This window comes from Sinocyclocheilus grahami, unplaced genomic scaffold (assembly GCF_001515645.1).
Source record: "Sinocyclocheilus grahami isolate Dianchi unplaced genomic scaffold, SAMN03320097.WGS_v1.1 scaffold240.1, whole genome shotgun sequence".
Taxonomy (NCBI): domain Eukaryota; kingdom Metazoa; phylum Chordata; class Actinopteri; order Cypriniformes; family Cyprinidae; genus Sinocyclocheilus; species Sinocyclocheilus grahami.
Genome location: NW_015505419.1, coordinates 1,333,791 through 1,355,064, shown reverse-complemented (window position 1 = coordinate 1,355,064; position 21,274 = coordinate 1,333,791). Strand labels below are relative to the sequence as shown.

Genomic DNA, 21,274 nt, shown 5'->3' with positions numbered 1-21,274 from the left:
ACAAAAAGAAAAAAAATATTTTGTTAAATAGTGTTTTAAATTAGTATATTTTGCAAGTGGACTCTAGTCTAGTACTCTAGTCTGGTACATTTTAATAATACACTTTTAAACAGTCACAAAGCGCTCAGAGCGGGACTTTTATTTCGTCAACAAGGCGTATCGCCGTCCATTTAGATGACTGCTCAGTGCTCAGCGTCGCGAGCTTCACACATCGCTGCTTTTAATTCTAGGCACATTCGCTGAGAAATTTACCAGCCATCATCTTTTCTCCTTCAGCGGGGTCGACGCTCTTCCCGATTTATTATAACTTCCTTAACTGTACGGTTTTGTACAAAAGCTTCGTATGTCTTTTGAAAATATACAATTGTGCATTTGTTTTCCCTGATGATATGGATTAATGTGTCGATGCCTGCAGAAATTGCCTGGATATAATTGTTCCACCGGACCATGCAGAAAATCCCGAGGATATCGACACACTGCAAGGATTACTGTCGTTTATAAAGATCACTGCATTTTTTGTATATAGATCGTATTTTTTTATAGCGGAATCGCTTTGTTACTGTTGGCAGGTTTTTCTAAGAAAAGGAACAGGGAAGAAAGGAAAGAAGAAGGAAGCCCTCGAGCAGAGGTACAGTGCACTGATGAATGTAACAGCTCGTGTGTCATTCATTTCTGCGTTCCATTTAGAACGTGTTTCCTGACGGCCCTTGGTTTAAATTCATTTACCATCATTTTGTTAAATAGTTGTACAAAATTGTATAAATATTTAAAATTTAAATGTGTGTGTATGTGTATATTCACAGTGTTGGGGGTAACGCATTACAAGTAACGCGAGTTATGTAATCAGATTACTTTTTTTCAGGTAACTTATATATATATATATATATAAAAAAGAGTGTACATGTGTAAAAGTTTGTACAATTTTATACAGTTATTTACATTCAATGACTTTAATGAAAGTGTGACCACTTTGACATCAAATTGGATTCCTGCATATTGGTTACCAAACAATTTGTCCCCCCAATAATAATGATATTTTAAAACAATTGCTTTTTTATTTGAACAAAGGAGACTGAGAATGAAACTTTAATTATTTTCTCTCTTTTTATGAATTACACCATGAACACTCTATTTGGAAATTAAAATCATCATAGAAATGTGTTTTCATTCTAGTATGAATAGCCTCTCTTGGTGTATTTTTGAATAACATATAACTCACTGACCCATATAACAGACACAATCAAGAAAATTGCAGAATCTGCAGTTGATGGAAATATCCCATGAAAACTGGCTCCTGGAAAGCACCTTTAGACCACAGTTCACATGTCACAGCTTTAGGATTAACAAAGTTGTAAGTTATTTATAGTGGGATGTTTACCGTTGGTTTTACTGTTTTAACATGGCTTTATTGATTCTAGTTTTATCACATTAAAAACAAAAGGTTTTCAGGGAGGGTTGATTTGTCCAAATATATAGTCAATAGATCTCATTAGAATATACATGTGTAATGGAAGGTGACCGAACATCAGACCTTAAATGCTGATGGTTTGTGGTTTCTGACTTGAGCTGTGTCATGTTCATCCCTGCGCAGTCACAGACACAGACTCGTGAGAGCTGCAGCCTTCTAGAGTTTCACTGGACAAGAGGGGCTCTCACTTTTACTTCAATACTCAAGCCTTTCTGACCTAATAGCCTAATGGTCAATAGAACTGAAAAGTAGATAATATCACATTTTATGTGATAGACCATATTATTGGCAGCAATTTTGAGATTTTGGCCAAAAATAAACCAGGGTTTATATAATTAATTGGAATAATAATACTTTTTTCATGTTTTTGAAAGAAGTCTCTTATGCTCACCAAAAAAAACCCAGCATTTATTTGAAATAGAAATATTTATATATTTATTTATTTATTTATTAATGACTTTTTAACTTCAAACAGTGGTTGATTTTTCTATACAATATATTTAGCATTTGTTTTGCTGTTACTAATATTTTACTATTTAAAAAGCCAATAATAGCCTTTAAAGCTTGTGACAACATGCCCCACTGCTGGTTCACAAAATGAGCATGATACAGTGAACTGCATCTTGTTTGTTGGACAATAATTATGGTATTTTTTAATAGCTGCACAGAACATTTCAAAATAAATGTGAGTATAACAAAGACATGATCGAAGTTTGAAAATTTCCCATTGACTTATTGATGTCATTGCAGTATTTGCATACTGAATTGCAACTGGGTTTTTGCTCTTCTATTGTTACTATACAAATAATCATGTCAATTTAATCTTAAAGTCTGTGTTATTTTATGATTTGTTGACCATTTATTTGCTTTATGTTATACTCCTGTAAAAATATGCCATGATTGATTTATTTAATAATGATTAACGTTATATGCCACTATTCTTTCAACAGCCATGTCCTTCAGGAGGGGTGTTGTCAGGCAGAGTAAGTTCAGGCATGTGTTTGCCCAGGCTTGGAAGGCTGAGCATTGCCTCGATGATGTCAGAGTATCGCGCGTGACATGGGACGGTCCGCTGTGCGCTGCCAATCCGAAGCTCATTGCTGTTGTCATTGAGGCCGGAGGAGGCGGAGCCTTTCTTGTGTTACCGCTCGCCAAGGTTGGCATGCATTCTCTCGCAATAACAATGCCTTAAATATGCCCTGAGGATTTACAGTTGGTATTTTACATTGGTTTGCATAATCAAATGGTTCTGCTCACATAGTTTCTGTGTCTCTTAACACTAGAGCGGTCGAGTGGACCAGAACACCCCGACCGTGTGCGGTCACGCCGCTCCGGTGCTGGATGTGCAGTGGTGCCCACATGATGACAATGTTATTGCCAGTGCATCAGAGGACTGCACTGTCAAGGTTTGCTTCCTTCCCCTTAACAAAACCTACACATCAGTTACTGACTTATAATTGTTAATTGCGTGAATATAGCATCACTGGGGCTTTACATGGTACATATTGTTAGTTTTGTTGAATTTGAGCATTTTAGCAGTTGGGTAAGTACTGTATTGCAATAATTATCTAAATATTTTCAACCTTTTATATATGACTTGAAATCATGTTTTATTTCTAGTCAAGAGGAACCATCATTTGGACTAAACATCCAAACACAAAATATACTTTATGCACAAATTTCATATATGGGTCAAAGACGAAAAGGGTGTTTCAAGCATCAAAAAAAGAAAGAAAGTGCAATACAACTTTAGATTTTGTTTTTCCCCCATATGTGTCCTGTTTAAGTTTATATTTTTCTGAACAAAAAAAAAATTATCATGCATTTTTTTTACCATGTTTGTCATTCAGTGTAACAATATTTATATAGCAAAAAATCTTGTTAAGGCATATTTAAAACATGAATCATTTAATGACATATTAAAAGACTCTATTTAAGCATCACAGTGCAGCCCTCAAATATCAATTAACTTTAATATTTAAATCTTTATACTTTGCTAATGTCCTTCAAACCACTATGTTTTCCAGTTTGCCAGCAAGAAGTTTTTGTAAGGAAGTGAAAATCATTACAAATATATTAAAATTTAGTATGATCATATATTCTTATTTGTATTTTAATAAGTACAGGTCAGAATTATAAGAAAGTATATTGTTTTGTTTTTACATAAATAAATGTGTTACACTGAATAACCATGGTTTGTTACTCTGAATGACGATTTGCCAAAAAGAGAGATAACTTTGCCATTGTTCCCATAACTGAAATATTTTTAGCATTAATCGGTGTCATTCAATTAGTTTTAATAATAATCCTGAGTAAATGACTGCAGAAACAGATGTTGAAATATAATAAGCATTTTCCTGATGCTCCCCTGCCATGCTTGCTTAGCTTGTCACTTTGTTTCTGACTTGATCGGCCTCAAAAATTCCTGCTTGCAGCCACATTTATTAATACTTTCTGTTTGCAAACATAAATGACATTATCAGGATGAGTATTTGGGGTGGGCCTCAGTGATCTCTTTTGAACTACTGACATACTGTAGTGAGGGGGTTTCTCTGCCCAGAATTATTGGCAAGCTATTATTCCAACAATTAGAATCCTCAATACCCTTCTCTTTTCCTGGCTAAAGGCACGTTCACACCAAGTACGGTAAGGATAAAGTTAAAGATAAAAAAACAAACACAATCAAAAAAGTGGAAGGAAAAAAAAAACCCTTCTGTATAAAAGAATAGCAGATTCCACAGCACAACTAACGATAACTGCACAGAGAAACGATATTGTTGGAATCTCTTTTATATTGTTGGATATTGATGGATTTGTTTTTTTTTCCAGCTGATGAATGATAAAAGCATTGACAGCCAATTAGAATTCATTCAACTTTAAAGAGCTCGAGCATTTAAAGTGGCAGACAACAAATCTGCAGCACATGCTTAGAATGAACAGTGCTATTGTTCATCGGTGTGGAGGCTCTAACATAGTTACTGTTATAGTTATTTTATAGTTATTGTTCTTGATGTAAACAGGCTTTAAGAGTGCCACCCAAGCTACTGGGCTCACACTTGGTTTATTAGCTTTTTAGCTTTTTACAGTGCCTAGTGACTCCCTCTGTTCATGGGTATCTATAATTAATCAATAATCAAATTAAACAATACCAAAATGCATTCAAATATGAATATTTATTAAGTTTAACACATATTTGTCAATTCTAAACATTCCTCATTTATCTGTAATATAAATAAGATGTTAAAATTGTTATTTATAAAGTGATACTGTCATTCAGTGTAATGGATGACACTGTGGTGTAACAGATCATTTGCATTACATTGAATGACAAAACCATTACCCTGAATGACGGAACTTCTACATCAGCTGATATTTCAGGCAATCAAATGGCCACCTATTTCAAACAGTGAACTTGACCAGTAAAGTTCATCACAATTATTCACAACATTTGGCATTCCACTGAATGACATGTGTTTTTGTAACCTATATTACCACACCATGAAAAGGTGAAATTATCAAGTATTTAAGAGCAATACACTCACTTTTCTGCAGCACCACACGGTCTTTCAGGTGCCATTTAATTATGTTTTTTTTATATGATTTCAGAATAAATTCTTCTTCCTGTTACACTGAATGATCTCAGATAAACTGCATTTTCGGGACAAAAGTCCCCTGTCCATTTAAATACTTAAAAAAACAATAAGACATAGTCCTTTTAATATAACACAGCCAGTTCTTACTTGAAAATGCCAAGACAACAAATATATTTTTTAACTTGGCATTTTATATGTTTATTTAAAAATGTATTGCTAAAATCAAAGTCCGGACCATTACGCCGAATGACAATTTTACACTTTGGAACATAATTTCCCCCATATTTTGACATTTTATTGTCACAAAAGTTATTTGAAATATGAAAGTAGACAATTTACTTGCATTTAAGATATTTTTAATGCATTTAAAATGACTTTTGTAAATGTAATTTGATGCGGACACCAAAATGGTGACGTCTCATCTTTGACCCATATATATATATATATATATATAAACTACTGCCCAAAGTCTAGAATAATTATGTTTTTTCAATGTTTCTGAAAGGCCACGTTCACACAGCAGCAGAATACGGTTGTTAGGCCTGTATTTGAGTCCTGAATACGGTTACATTCACACACAGTACGGTTATTTTCAGGCGTGACAATCGCATTCTGTAACTAGAGTTGGGGTGCTCGGACTCGTGTCCGGTCTCGAGTACAGTTTTTTTAAAGGACTCAGACTTGTCACAGACTCGGATGTATTTTTACTCGGACTTGACTCGGACTCAAGCCTTTCGGACTCGGAAAATATGTCAGAGTCCAGGGACAGTTGACAGAAATGTCACTGACTCAATGCATTATCACGAAAGTGATATTCAGTATTTGCATGTGCTTTTAAGTCTTGTCCAGTATTTGAAAGCTGACGGGTTTCTGTGCTCACACACTGAAAGCGTGCTCACAGAATAACGCACCTCTCAGTCAGCGTGCGAATGCCGAGTTCTTTCGCTTAAAGGGATAGTTCACCCAAAAATAAAAATTTGTTGTTTATCTGCTTACCCCCAGGGCATCCAAGATGTAGGTGTCTTTGTTTCTTCAGTAGAACACAAACGGAGATTTTGAACTCAAACCGTTGCAGTCTGTCAGTCATATAATGGAAGTGAATGGGTATCATGGCTTTGATAGTCAAAAAAACATACACAAACAAAACCAAATTAAACCCTGCGGCTCGTGATGATAAATTGATGTGTAAAGACACAAAACGATCGATCTGTGCAAGAAACTGAACAGTATTTATATCGTTTTTTACCTCTGATTTTCACCACAATGTCCGAACTGTCTGTCCTGAGCACATCCTCCTGAGCACATTCTCAACAGCCGGAGCCTGGCGCTTCAGAGCACACCATGCTTTTCAGACCGATGAGCTTTGTAAAAATCGACGCGGGCATAGAGGAGCAACAATAATGTACAGTATGTGGAAAATAATGTGTTTTTTTTACCTTAAACCGCATAAACACATTTCATTACACCAAATACACCAAATAATGTTCTTTTTAGCAGCATAATATGACCCCTTTAATACTTCGCCCACAACAATATTTAATGAGGTTAACTTATAACGTTACCCTCCTTGTGGTCAGTCTGCACAAGATATTCCTTTAAATACAAGATAAGCATTCAATCTACGTCAGAGCGTCAGATCGTCCATGAATCTTTCTACAGCGTTGTTGGCAGGGTGGCCAGAGCGATTTTTGACGCTATCGACGGCGGCGGTGTGAATGCACAGTTAATCAAAAATCAAAATGGCAAGATGCAATAGAGGTTTGCTTTTGTTACATTTAAATGGACATTGCATTTTTCTGGTTGTAAAGGTTAAAACAATGTTAAGATACTTATAAATAATAGACTTTCGTTGGACTCGGACTCGGCTGTTTGGGACTCGGACTTGAGTCCAACTCGGCCCATTTTGGACTCAGACTTGTCTCGGACTCGATTGGTTAAAGACTTGGACTCGACTTAGGTGGACTCGAACCCAACACTTACTGTAACCAAACTCACACCCGTACATTTTCAGGACTCACAAACACACTCTCGGAACACACGCGCTGTGTGAACGGAACCGGATTGGACAACCAGTTGTCTGTCATGTCATACATGTGTCACATGATGCTTCAGAAATCTTTCTAATATGCTGATCTGGTGCTCAGTTCTTATCAATTCTTATTTGTGCTAATTACTGCTAAATTATTACTAGTGGTTCTTATTATTATCAATGTTGGAATTTGGAAATATACAACCTGTGATACATTTTTCAGGGTTCTTTGATTAATAAAAAGTTCAAAAGAACAGCATTTATTTAAAATAGAAGTCTTTTGTAAATATCTTTTCTGTCACTTTTTATTAATGCATCCTTGGTGAATAAAAGTATAACCCTATCCACAGTGTATCACAATTTCCATAAAAATATGAAGCAGACCAACTGTTTTCAGCATTGATAATAATAAGAAATGTGTCTTGAGCACCAAATCAGCATATTAGAATGATTTCTGAAGGATCATGTGACACTAAAGATTAAGTTGTGTATCTAAAAAGACATGCACTCTATTTTTGCATAACAGATTTGGCAGATTCCTGATGAGGGTCTGACATCTCCCATGTCTGAAGCTGTTGTGACTCTCGAGGGCCACAGTAAAAGAGTGGGCATCCTGGCCTGGCATCCTTCTGCTCTGAATATCCTATTGACTGCAGGTAAGCTCTTCCTATGTGTATATATATATACTTTGCCGGCTCACGGTTCTTGGATTAAGTCTGTTCTGGCACACTCTTATTTTTGGTATGTGCTCTAATTCTGGTGTCTTTACTCTTAAATCATTGATCAAGCCCTAATTTTGGATATTGGACTTGTTTGAGGGTTTCGTGCATCTTCAAAGTAATGAAAAGACAATAGAGCTGTCAATCACATGTAAAGAAGTAACATAAATAAATCTCTGATCTAAAACTGGACCGCTTGATGCACAGATTGATTTAAAGGTTTGTGCACGACCAGCCAAAGAAAGGTGGCTTTGGATTTGATTTGCATTGGCATGTAAATATTGAGATGCAAATCTTAGTTCTTAAACTGGTAAGATGTTTTTCTTGCTGACCTTTTTGGCCAACTTTGATCATGTTTGCTCGTGTTTTAGGATGTGATAATGTCCTGTGTGTGTGGGATGTGGGCACCGGGGAGCTGGTGTACCAGCTGAGTGACGCCCATCCAGACCTGATATACAGCGTGAGCTGGAACCGCGAGGGCAACGTCTTGTGCACCACCTGTAAAGACAAAGCCTTACGAGTCATTGATCCCAGGCGTGGAACAGTCCTTAAGGTCTGCCTGTTCATTTCTGTATGATAAAGTTTCTTCATCAGGGTTTTCCAGCCAGGGGGTTTGTGAAGAAATGCACAGACAGATAGAGTACCATTCACAAGTTTGAGGACAGATTTTCAAAATAAAGAGGCATCTCATGCTTACCAAGGCTGCATTTATTTGATTTCCTTAAAAAAAGGCTGTAATATTGTAAAATATTATTTCTATATTTTAAAATGTAATTTATTCCTTTGATGCAAAGCCGAATTTTCAGCAGCTATTACTCCAGTATTCAGTCACATGATTCTTCAGAAATCATTTCAATATTTGCTGTTCCAGAAACATATGATTACTATATAAACATATTCTTTTTATTACCCATTTTGAAAACAGTTGTGCTAATTAATATTTTTGTGGAAACCATGATTACATTTTTTTAATTCTTTGAGTAGAATGATCAAAAGAACAACATTTGTTTAAAATGTATATCTTTTGTTGTATTCTAAATGTCTTTACTGTCAATTTAATCCATCATTGCTTAATAAACAGATTAATTTCTCTCAAAAGAAAAATCTTACTGACCCTAAACTATTAAAAAGTGGTGTAGGAACAGCAGATTTTAGTATGGTAGTTTGAATATTCCTAGTAGGCCAAGATGATACAGGTGTACAATGTAAACATAGACATTAAGTGCACCTGAGGACTAATAGGATTATTCTAGGAATGTTTATCGAGCGGCCTGACAGCTGCTGGAAAGAAGCTGCTCTTTAATTTGGATGTTTCTGCTGTTAGTGATCTCACGAGGGCAGCAGCTGTTTTGACCTGGGCGGGATATTTTGTCCACGATGAGCTTTTAGCATGGGGAAATCTATCAAAACAGAACATGATCTTAATAATTCATTGTTTTATTCATTTGAAAGCATTCATAAGCATTGGAAGATTAGTATTACATAACCACTGGCTGGCCACATGTCACTGCAGTTCTGTTTGAGATATGGCGGACTTGTTGAATAGAATATTAGTGAATTAATACTTTAAATCATAAAAAAAAAAAACATTTTGTGGTTGCCTCTAAACATAAAAATTTTCCAGTTAGTTTAGGCCTTGCGCTGTCCTCGTCTTCTGCATCAGATCACTTTGGAATCTTTAAATGGTCTTCAGATCAGTGTTTTTGCGCACATATGTGATTTTTGTTTGACAATGTCACACTCAGGTGCGGGAGAAGGCTCATGAGGGCACCAGGCCGATGAGGGCCGTGTTTCTGGCTGATGGGAAAATCCTGACAACCGGCTTCAGTCGCATGAGCGAGAGACAGCTCGCCCTCTGGGACACGGTAAGAGCATTCTGTACAGTAGAGGAGAATCGCTGGTCCTCTTTTGTTTTGTCAGCAAGAATGATCCTTTAGAGCCTGAGGTGAAGCATTAATAGAAACTTGATTGAACGTCCCACTGTAGTGCTTTATGGGTAATTCCTACTAAAAATAGCACACAATAGGGTAAGACTTTCTTTAAAAGAAATTTAATCAGCAAGGACCAATTAAAATGATCAAAAGGAACTGTAAAGGTATTTTAATGTTACAAAAGATTTCTATTTCAAGTAAATGCTGTTCTTTTGCACTTTATATTCATCAAAGAATCCTGAAAAAAAGTATTGCAGTTTCCACAACCATTTTAAACAGTACAAACGCTTGCAGCATTGATAATAATAAGAAACATTTCTTGAGCAGCAAATCAACATATTAGAGTGATTTCTGAAGGACCGACTGCAGTAATGATGTTGAAAATTCAGCTTTTCCATTACAGGAATAAATTACATTTGAAAATATATAAAAATATTTTAAATAAACATGAAAACAGTTCACAATACTACTATTTTTTACGATATTTTCCATTAAATAAATGCAGCCTTGGTGAGCATAATGGATTTCCTTAAAAAACATTACAAAATCTTACCAACCCCAAACTTTTGAACCATAGTATATTTATAAACAACATCATTTAAATATATTTATGTATGGTAGTTTGAATATTCCTAGTAGGCCAAGATGATACAGGTGTACAATGTAAACATAGACATTAAGTGCACCTGAGGACTAATAGGATTATTCTAGGAATGTTTATCGAGCGGCCTGACAGCTGCTGGAAAGAAGCTGCTCTTTAATTTGGATGTTTCTGCTGTTAGTGATCTCACGAGGGCAGCAGCTGTTTTGACCTGGGCGGGATATTTTGTCCACGATGAGCTTTTAGCATGGGGAAATCTATCAAAACAGAACATGATCTTAATAATTCATTGTTTTATTCATTTGAAAGCATTCATAAGCATTGGAAGATTAGTATTACATAACCACTGGCTGGCCACATGTCACTGCAGTTCTGTTTGAGATATGGCGGACTTGTTGAATAGAATATTAGTGAATTAATACTTTAAATCATAAAAAAAAAAAACATTTTGTGGTTGCCTCTAAACATAAAAATTTTCCAGTTAGTTTAGGCCTTGCGCTGTCCTCGTCTTCTGCATCAGATCACTTTGGAATCTTTAAATGGTCTTCAGATCAGTGTTTTTGCGCACATATGTGATTTTTGTTTGACAATGTCACACTCAGGTGCGGGAGAAGGCTCATGAGGGCACCAGGCCGATGAGGGCCGTGTTTCTGGCTGATGGGAAAATCCTGACAACCGGCTTCAGTCGCATGAGCGAGAGACAGCTCGCCCTCTGGGACACGGTAAGAGCATTCTGTACAGTAGAGGAGAATCGCTGGTCCTCTTTTGTTTTGTCAGCAAGAATGATCCTTTAGAGCCTGAGGTGAAGCATTAATAGAAACTTGATTGAACTTCCCACTGTAGTGCTTTATGGGTAATTCCTACTAAAAATAGCACACAATAGGGTAAGACTTTCTTTAAAAGAAATTTAATCAGCAAGGACCAATTAAAATGATCAAAAGGAACTGTAAAGGTATTTTAATGTTACAAAAGATTTCTATTTCAAGTAAATGCTGTTCTTTTGCACTTTATATTCATCAAAGAATCCTGAAAAAAAGTATTGCAGTTTCCACAACCATTTTAAACAGTACAAACGCTTGCAGCATTGATAATAATAAGAAACATTTCTTGAGCAGCAAATCAACATATTAGAGTGATTTCTGAAGGACCGACTGCAGTAATGATGTTGAAAATTCAGCTTTTCCATTACAGGAATAAATTACATTTGAAAATATATAAAAATATTTTAAATAAACATGAAAACAGTTCACAATACTACTATTTTTTACGATATTTTCCATTAAATAAATGCAGCCTTGGTGAGCATAATGGATTTCCTTAAAAAACATTACAAAATCTTACCAACCCCAAACTTTTGAACCATAGTATATTTATAAACAACATCATTTAAATATATTTATTTAGATTTTTTTTCAATTTTAATTGTACTTCCTTCAATTAAAAAGGAATTTGAACTCCGGTTTGCTTCCAATTTTCAATTTAAATTCCACTTAACAACCTTGCAGAACACTCTAGAAACCATCTGAGCAATCATGCCCTGGCATCCACTGTCAGAACCACCCAGAATGCCGTAGCAATTTTACTATTATAGTAATGCACAAGCTCATCCAGAACACCCGAGCAACAACCTTAGCAACCGCTTGCAATGCCCAAACTTCTACCACTTAGCAATTGCCAGCCACTCAGAAAACTTTAGCAATGGCTTAGTAATGCAAGTGCAAGGCACATGTAACCTTCAGACTTCAAATTACTATTCAATTTGCTTTAACTTCAGAAGGCCCAAGTGACCTTAAAAATGTCAAGACTTTTTCAACTTTCAGGCAACATTCAGTGTGTCTTGACAAGCTTGCATTTTCTAGTTTTTATTTTGTGGAAGTGCAAACATTTGCTCAAACTCCCTCAGTTTAGTAGCTTCGGGACACATTAATAATCAGACGCTCACGAAGGATCTTAGTTGACATAAAAACATCTATATAGGGAATCAGCCAATCAATCAGATGAGCTCTCTGAAATATTTCTCTCTTAGTTGTTGCCTGTCAGGTTCAGTTATTGAGCATGAAATAGTACTATATGTTTTGATAACCTAGTGTATATATGACTGTCTCTGTCTGTCTTTGTATTTCAGAGGGATCTTTCTGAGCCAATGGTTACTCAGGAAATAGACACCAGTAACGGAGTTCTGCTTCCATTCTATGACCCAGACACCAACATGGTTTACTTGTGCGGCAAGGTAGGATTACCCAGCTTTATCCGATCACCTTTAACTGCTGCACGACAGGTTCCTCCAGCAGCTCTAACAGAGATATAAACTTACACAGAAACATGCTGTTTACAGAAAACGCTTCTGGCACAATCACTGCCTGTGGTAGTTTTCCTTATTTACATACAGCAAACATAAACACACTACTATTCAAAGGTTTGGAGTCAGTAAGATAAAAAAAAAAAAAGTATTTTGTGTTCACCGAGACTGCGTTTATTTGATAAAAATACTATATTATATATTTTCAAATGTAATTTATTCCTGTGATGTTGAAGCTGAATTTTTAGCAACCTTTATTCCAGTCTTCAGTGTCGCATGATCCTTCAGAAATCCTTTAGGATCCTGCTGCATAATATTTTTGTGGAAACTGTGTGACATTTTTCCAGGATTCTTCGATTAATAACAAAAGAACAGCATTTATTTGAAATTGACATTTTTTTTTTGTAACAATACAAATGTCTTTACTGTCACTTTTGATCAATTGAATGCATTCTTAATGAATCAAATTATTACATTTTGGAAAGTTTCGTAAGAGATGTAAAAATGAAATGGTGGTAAATGGCACAGTGACGGTATCAGATGTAAATACTGTGCTACTTTGACACCTGTTTCTCATAGGCATGAGTTATAAAAGTAGAACCAGTAATTGATTGAATCCAGAGTTGTCAATGAACTGTAACACAGCTGTCTATCACTGTCTCTCTCTCTCTCTCTCACAGGGGGATTGTACTATTCGTTACTTTGAGGTGACAGATGAGTCCCCGTATGTTCATTTCCTGAGTCTGTACAGCAGTAAGGAGCCACAGAGAGGTGCTGGTTTCCTAAGCAAACGAGGAGTAGATGTCAACAAGTGTGAAATAGCAAGGTATGAACTGAACTACTGTGGTGCTTTAAGATGTAATCGTAAGCATATTTGTCATTGTTCGATTTTGATACTTTCCATTTAATCCCATTTGTGTGTGAATTTGTTTCCATTTCATTTGTCTTAATGAATGCCCTGAAAACATGTGAGTGGCAACTCCATCTTCAGTCTTTTGCTTAGTGCAAAAGTAGTTTGACTGGTTATTTGGCTGGAGTGTTTGACTAAGAAATATAAAACTGAGCAAACAGGAAGATAAAGAATAGTTCACAAAAAAGAAAAAAAAAACAATTTAAATGCCTTTCTTTCTTCCATGGAACACACCAACAACAAAAAAAGAAGGAATAATCATATGCAACATACATACAGTATATAACTATTTAAAAGTTGTTTTAAATATGATTTTTTTGTCTTTGAAAAAGGCTCACCAAGATTGAATTTTTTTCAATCAAAGATACTGTAAAGCATTAATTCTCTGACATATTACAATTTAAATTACAGTTTTCTATTTTAATATCCAAATAATTTTCAGCAACCATTACGCCAGTCTTTAGTGTCACATGATCCTTCAAAAATCATTTGAATATTTGTTGATTTAGTGCTCAATAATAATTTATTATTCATAATATAACATATTATTATTATTAATATTAAGTTCAAAAGAACACCATCTATTTTAAATAAAAATTGAAATAACATTTTACTGTTATTTTTCGATTAAATGTATGCATGCTGCTCATTGAATAAAAATACAAATTTATTTCCAAAAAAAACAAAAAGAAAAATCTTACAGACCCCACGATTGTGAACACTAGTGTATACTTAATGCAAATATTTTCTTCCATAAAACATAGGTATATATTGACAAGATGCTTTCAAGCTTCAAAAATGAACCATAAAAGTAGTTAATTCCACTCGTGCAATATAATTCCAAATGTTTTGCTTTATGTGCAGTACAAACTGAAATAAGCATTATTCGCTAAAAAAAACTTTCTCTTTCATTTTTATTGTTGAGCAAGAAGTCCTTATTTAGTTCACACCTGCACTGATTCTTAAATGGCATCTCTTAAGTGTTTGCATTTATCTCCATTATTCTTCCTTTTATTCCATCAGGTTCTACAAACTGCATGAGAGGAAGGTTGAGCCCATATCTATGACTGTGCCGCGCAAGGTAAGTTCAGTCTGCATGTCAGAGCGACCACTCGTTCAGTTCTGTATTTTGTGTGTTAAGCAAGTAGGAAAGGAAAGTTACTAAGTAACGTCTGATTACTAATTGTTCCATCATTCCATTTCGGCGTCTACAAGACCTTTGGTTCTGGTAGAACAGTTGAATTTCTGTTTGAAATGCTGAGACAGGAAGTTCACTGAAAATTACCATTCTCTAAATACTCTCTTACTTGGGTCTCCTCATGTTGTAAGGCAGCTATCAGCCATATCGACTCCAATTCGTTCCAAAACAAAACAATGGACAGACCCAAATATGCTGGCTGATATTTGAAAAATGTGTAATATTTATTTATGTCACTCATCACGGAAATTTACGAATGCTGCTGTCACATATTCATTGCCACGGAAAATGAATTTGCTCAGTTTGTAAAAATAAACAAAATGTCATACTTCCCACACTTCACGCTCTAATAATTCACTCAAAAATGAAAATTCTGTCACCATTTACTCATAAGAGAAAAAGTCATACGGCTTTGGAAGTGACATGAGGATGAGAAAATCATGACAGAATTTCCATTTTTGGGTGATCTGAAAGACAAAACAGAAATAAAATGGGAAACTTGCATGAATGTATTATAATCAGCATATTGCAAGTATTTTTTGCATTCTGGGTAATGCCGTACTGTCGTATTTTTGGAGTCTTTGTGAAAGAGGAAATAAGAAAATGTTTTCAGCTGCCCCTTTGCAAACTACTCATTGGTATATAGACCTCAGTCAGGGAAGCACCATATTTAAGTTTTGACAGAAATGAAATCGAGGCTGTGAGGGACAGAAGTGCAGTGCATTCAATGGATTGTAATGTTGTTTAACAACATAGCGATTCTTCAGCTGACGAAACGTCTTTCTAAAAAAAACTTTAAGTAGACAAAAACTCTGTAAAACAGTTTTGAAAGGTTTTAGTTTAGAGAAAATTACATGATCTAGGACTTTTACCACTGTAAGTCTGTCCCTCACAGCCCTGTTTTCATCCGGGTTAAATTCAATATGGCGTCTAACCTGATTAAAGGGTTAGTTCACCCAAAAATGAAAATGCTGTCATTAATTACTCACCCTCGTGTTGTTCCAACCCCGTAAGACCTTCGTTCATCTTCAGAACACAATTTAAGATATTTTTGATGAAATATAAGGGCTCTCTGACCCTCCCATAGACAGCAAGGTAACTACCACGTTCAAGGTCCAGAAAAGTACCAAGATGATCGACAAAAACGTCCGTGTGACGTCAGTGGTTCAACTGTAAACTTACGAAGCTACGAGAATACTTATTTGCGCAAAGAAAACAAAAATAACGACTTTATTCCACATTTTCGTCTCTACTGCGTCACTTTGGACGCGCGTTCACGACAGTATCATGACGCGAGCGTGTGGCTGCGCCAGCAAAAAAGTATTCTCGTAGCTGTTTTTTTTTGTGTTCCGAAGATGAACGAAGGTCTTATGGGTTTCAAACAACATGAGGGTGAGTAATTAATGACAGAATTTTCATTTTTGGGTGAACTGTCCCTTTAAGGTCTATTTACCAAACTTCATCCTCTGTCTAAATGAGTATTTTTTCTCCACCCACAATCAGTCCGACCTGTTTCAAGGGGATCTGTACCCAGATACGGCGGGATTAGAACCCGCTCTACTGGCAGAAGATTGGATATCAGGACAGGACGCTCCTCCAATCCTTGTTTCCCTGAGCGGAGGCTACACGGCCCCTCCATCCAAATGTGGCACGCTCCGGGGTCGACCCAAACTGCTCTCTCAGACCAACACTAGTCCCACCAGCACCACTGTGCCAGCAAACCCTATGGCGGTTGAGATGGAGAGCGAGGGGTTGGGCCATGGACAAGGAAGAAGGGATGTAGATGGAGGCACAGAGAGAGTAAAGAAAGAGGTGAATGACAAGTTTAGACATATTTTGTAGAATAGATAGATATACATTTTAAATTGTATTAAAATAGAACTTAGAAATAGAAATTAGAACTGTTTTCATGGTAGTGTGTATGTAAATTTACACACTACCATGAAAATAATAATTTTTGAACTATTTCTATTACTATTTATTTATGTGATGGCAAAGCTGTCTTTACTGTCACTGTTTACTATTGTATAGAAGGCCATTTCTGTCACGAAATAAAAAAATAAATAAGGTACCTTATCTCACAATTTGGACTTTATTTCTCACAATTCTGAGAAAAAAGTCAGAATCATGAGATATAAAAACAGTATTGCGAGATATAAACTTGCGGTTCTGAGGAAAAAAAACTGAATTGTGGGATATAAACCTATAATTCTTAAAATTCAGAGTTTATATCTCACAATTCTGAGTTTATATCTTGCATTTCTGTTTTTGTTTTGTATTTTTTTTTGCCATGGAATGTAAAATAAAGGTAATTTGCGACTATTCATCTCAACATTTTGACTTTGTCTCAGAATTGCAAGTTTATAAACATGCAATTGCGAGTTAATTTTTTTTAACTCGCAATTTAAAAAAAAAATATTTTTCAGAATTGCTAGTTTATGTCTTGTAATTCTCAGTTCATGTCTCATAGTTCTAAAAAAGGAAGAAATGTGAGATACAAACTTATTTTGTGGTAGAAATGCGATTTCATACTTTTGAGCAATTGAATTGATGAATAAAAGTGTTCATTTCTATTATATATATATATATATATATATATTATAGATCTTAATTGTAATATTTTAGTGCTGGGCAACAATTAATCGTGATGAATCGCATCCAAAATAAAAGGTTTTTTGTACATATGTGTGTGTACTGTGTATATTTATTATGTATATATACATACACACACATGCATGTATATATTTAAAGTGCCCCTATTATGCCATTTTTAAGCTTCCTAATATTGTTTTGGGAGTTTCCTACAATAGGATTACATGCATGCAAGGTCAAAAAACGCTTTCGTTTTTTCAAAATATGCATTTAAGATCACCTCATTTTCCAGAGATTCTCAAACGATTCGTTCAAAGCAGTTCTAAGATTCAGTCTCTCTAAACCCCTCTTGTATGTGAGCCTACTCTGCTCTGATTGGTCAGATGGCCCAGTCTGTTGTGATTGGTCTACAGCATACTGCATGTGTCGGAAACGATACGCCCATTGCCATAGTTCCATATTTTGAAGGCAGAAGATTGGATAGCAGGACAGGACGCTCCTCCAATCCTTGTTTCCCTGAGCGGAGGCTACACGGCCCCTCCATCCAAATGTGGCACGCTCCGGGGTCGACCCAAACTGCTCTCTCAGACCAACACTAGTCCCACCAGCACCACTGTGCCAGCAAACCCTATGGCGGTTGAGATGGAGAGCGAGGGGTTGGGCCATGGACAAGGAAGAAGGGATGTAGATGGAGGCACAGAGAGAGTAAAGAAAGAGGTGAATGACAAGTTTAGACATATTTTGTAGAATAGATAGATATACATTTTAAATTGTATTAAAATAGAACTTAGAAATAGAAATTAGAACTGTTTTCATGGTAGTGTGTATGTAAATTTACACACTACCATGAAAATAATAATTTTTGAACTATTTCTATTACTATTTATTTATGTGATGGCAAAGCTGTCTTTACTGTCACTGTTTACTATTGTATAGAAGGCCATTTCTGTCACGAAATAAAAAAATAAATAAGGTACCTTATCTCACAATTTGGACTTTATTTCTCACAATTCTGAGAAAAAAGTCAGAATCATGAGATATAAAAACAGTATTGCGAGATATAAACTTGCGGTTCTGAGGAAAAAAAACTGAATTGTGGGATATAAACCTATAATTCTTAAAATTCAGAGTTTATATCTCACAATTCTGAGTTTATATCTTGCATTTCTGTTTTTGTTTTGTATTTTTTTTTGCCATGGAATGTAAAATAAAGGTAATTTGCGACTATTCATCTCAACATTTTGACTTTGTCTCAGAATTGCAAGTTTATAAACATGCAATTGCGAGTTAATTTTTTTTAACTCGCAATTTAAAAAAAAAATATTTTTCAGAATTGCTAGTTTATGTCTTGTAATTCTCAGTTCATGTCTCATAGTTCTAAAAAAGGAAGAAATGTGAGATACAAACTTATTTTGTGGTAGAAATGCGATTTCATACTTTTGAGCAATTGAATTGATGAATAAAAGTGTTCATTTCTATTATATATATATATATATATATATATTATAGATCTTAATTGTAATATTTTAGTGCTGGGCAACAATTAATCGTGATGAATCGCATCCAAAATAAAAGGTTTTTTGTACATATGTGTGTGTACTGTGTATATTTATTATGTATATATACATACACACACATGCATGTATATATTTAAAGTGCCCCTATTATGCCATTTTTAAGCTTCCTAATATTGTTTTGGGAGTTTCCTACAATAGGATTACATGCATGCAAGGTCAAAAAACGCTTTCGTTTTTTCAAAATATGCATTTAATATCACCTCATTTTCCAGAGATTCTCAAACGATTCGTTCAAAGCAGTTCTAAGATTCAGTCTCTCTAAACCCCTCTTGTATGTGAGCCTACTCTGCTCTGATTGGTCAGATGGCCCAGTCTGTTGTGATTGGTCTACAGCATACTGCATGTGTCGGAAACGATACGCCCATTGCCATAGTTCCATATTTTGAATGCTCGATAGAAAATAGAAACATCTATTATTTATCATACTTGTGATTCAGTGTAGCAGCTGGTCCAAATAAACAGGGTACTGAGCCATCTTTCAAGAGCAAGCGTTTAGCGAATCCTGCTTTGAACTCCCCGCGATTAGAGAAGCAGTCTTCAGTAGAATGATGTGTTTGCAGCCGGCCAACGTAGAACAAAGGCGGGAATTATGCAAATGTGTTACCCTGTGACACGTAGCCGTCACGGAAGTGGGATTCGAATTACTAACGACTCGTTTAGGCTGTAGAGAGTCGATTCTTTACTTTGGGAGAAAATAACTTTATTTATCGTGCACTTACGGCATTACACACTGCATGAAAGACAATATTGGAAATGGCATAATAGAGGCACTTTAAGGAAAATGTTATGTTTATATATTAAATATATTTATATATATAATATTAATCATTGCCCAGCACTATATTAAATATATTATTTATATGCCTCAAGTTTTGACTTGATACTTGCCTGTTTATTTTAAAGCCTAAATGTGAATTTATGTGAAAGCTCAAATGTTTTTCTTTCTTGCACAGGAGGACCAAGTTTCTGATATCCTGACAGAGATTCGGGCGTTGCGTGCTCTGGTTCTGGCTCAGGGTCACAGGATCGACGTCCTGGAAAGGCAGCTCGCCCGTATTGAAGATGGAGAAGTGTGAAGGAAACTACAAACATATCACAACACATAGCCTTACCCAGATTCAGAAAGCTTCACTGAAGGGCTATGGGAAATGTAGTTCCATTACTGTGGCGCAGAAATACAAAGACACAATTGAGCTTTGAGTTTTGAGCTTTATCGGTACGCTTTGGGTTTTAATGCACTGATATTAATATTCTAAATGCTGCTCATTTTGTGCTTTTAATAGGGCTGTTACATCAGGTACTACTGCTAACTACAGACTTTGAAGTCTGAATTTGGTTGGGTCAATATATGCATTATCATGCAAACTTTAAATGAAAAGCAGACTTCATAATCTCTTGTAGCCTAGCCTCAGCATTTAGAAATGCTGCTTCTTAATGAAAGTAGTTTGAATCTTGAAACCTTCAGGAAATGTAATGATCCAACATGCTGAACTGATTGCTTTCTTTCACTAAATTTCGATGGTGTTAATCAACATGCGTACATTGACCAGCACTGTTCTTGGGTTTAGCTGCCCTCAACAGCTCCTCTCTTCCATTTGTATGTCTTAACACACGTAGCATTGATTTTGGATGTTGTTAAAGTTGAATTATGTGGATATGTGAGTAGCATGTGATAGAAACTGTACTTGGTGTTGAAGGAATTTGTGAGCTTTCAATATAATGAAGAAACTTTAGAGCAAGAGTTTCTGAAATGAAATGCAGGTCTTATAGGAAGAAAAATGTCCAGGTCAAATTTCACCCAAAAGCCAAAAGTATAATAAGATTTTTATTTGACATTTTCACCACTGATTTAAGTATATTCTGGATATTGTAATTATAATTTTGTTAATTCATGTTTTTCAGAATTAATCGATTTTGGTTATATTCCTTATAATCTTTTGACCATTATTAAAAGAAAAAATTATTTTGTATTTTATTTTATTTTTTTACATTTAAACCAGAGTAAATTTAAGGCAGTACAACAAATACTACTATGATATATTATTGAGTTTTACAATATGGTAATCCAAAATATGCCTTATTGTTATGAAAATGAAAAAATAAAGATTTTCTCTTTTTTAAACCATAATTATCATTATATATATCATTCCTTTGATTTGGGTTGACCTGGACATGTTTTTGGCAGGTTTGTTTAAGATTCATTCTGTACCTCTCGATAAATAATTGTGCTTCATTCCTGTTTGATTGAATCTGAAAAAGAATAGTAGAATGATGTGATGTTGATAGGTTTAGATGGTGTTGTTGTATTTGTTATTTGACATTTTCACCACTGATTTAAGTATATTCTGGATATTGTA

General features: G+C 35.3%; 1 protein-coding gene across 3 annotated transcripts; it reads left to right on the top strand.

Moving 5' to 3' along the window:
• The first annotated feature begins 213 nt into the window (after nucleotides 1-213).
• Nucleotides 214-20,910, top strand: LOC107597893 (coronin-1B-like). Of its 3 annotated transcripts, none has more exons than XM_016289097.1 (12): nucleotides 214-318; nucleotides 416-628; nucleotides 2,419-2,624; nucleotides 2,752-2,874; nucleotides 7,617-7,746; nucleotides 8,181-8,362; nucleotides 9,555-9,674; nucleotides 12,467-12,571; nucleotides 13,321-13,466; nucleotides 14,574-14,631; nucleotides 16,252-16,560; nucleotides 19,871-20,910. In XM_016289097.1, the coding sequence occupies exons 3-12, from the start codon at nucleotides 2,421-2,423 to the stop codon at nucleotides 19,991-19,993; spliced, it is 1,500 nt and encodes a 499-aa protein (XP_016144583.1). In that variant the 5' UTR covers nucleotides 214-318; nucleotides 416-628; nucleotides 2,419-2,420; the 3' UTR covers nucleotides 19,994-20,910. The 3 variants fall into 3 exon arrangements, with proteins under 3 accessions (XP_016144583.1, XP_016144582.1, XP_016144581.1); XM_016289096.1 differs by adding an exon at nucleotides 17,809-18,057 and having other exon boundaries at nucleotides 214-628; nucleotides 16,252-16,311; XM_016289095.1 differs by having other exon boundaries at nucleotides 214-628.
• The last annotated feature ends 364 nt before the right edge of the window (nucleotides 20,911-21,274 follow it).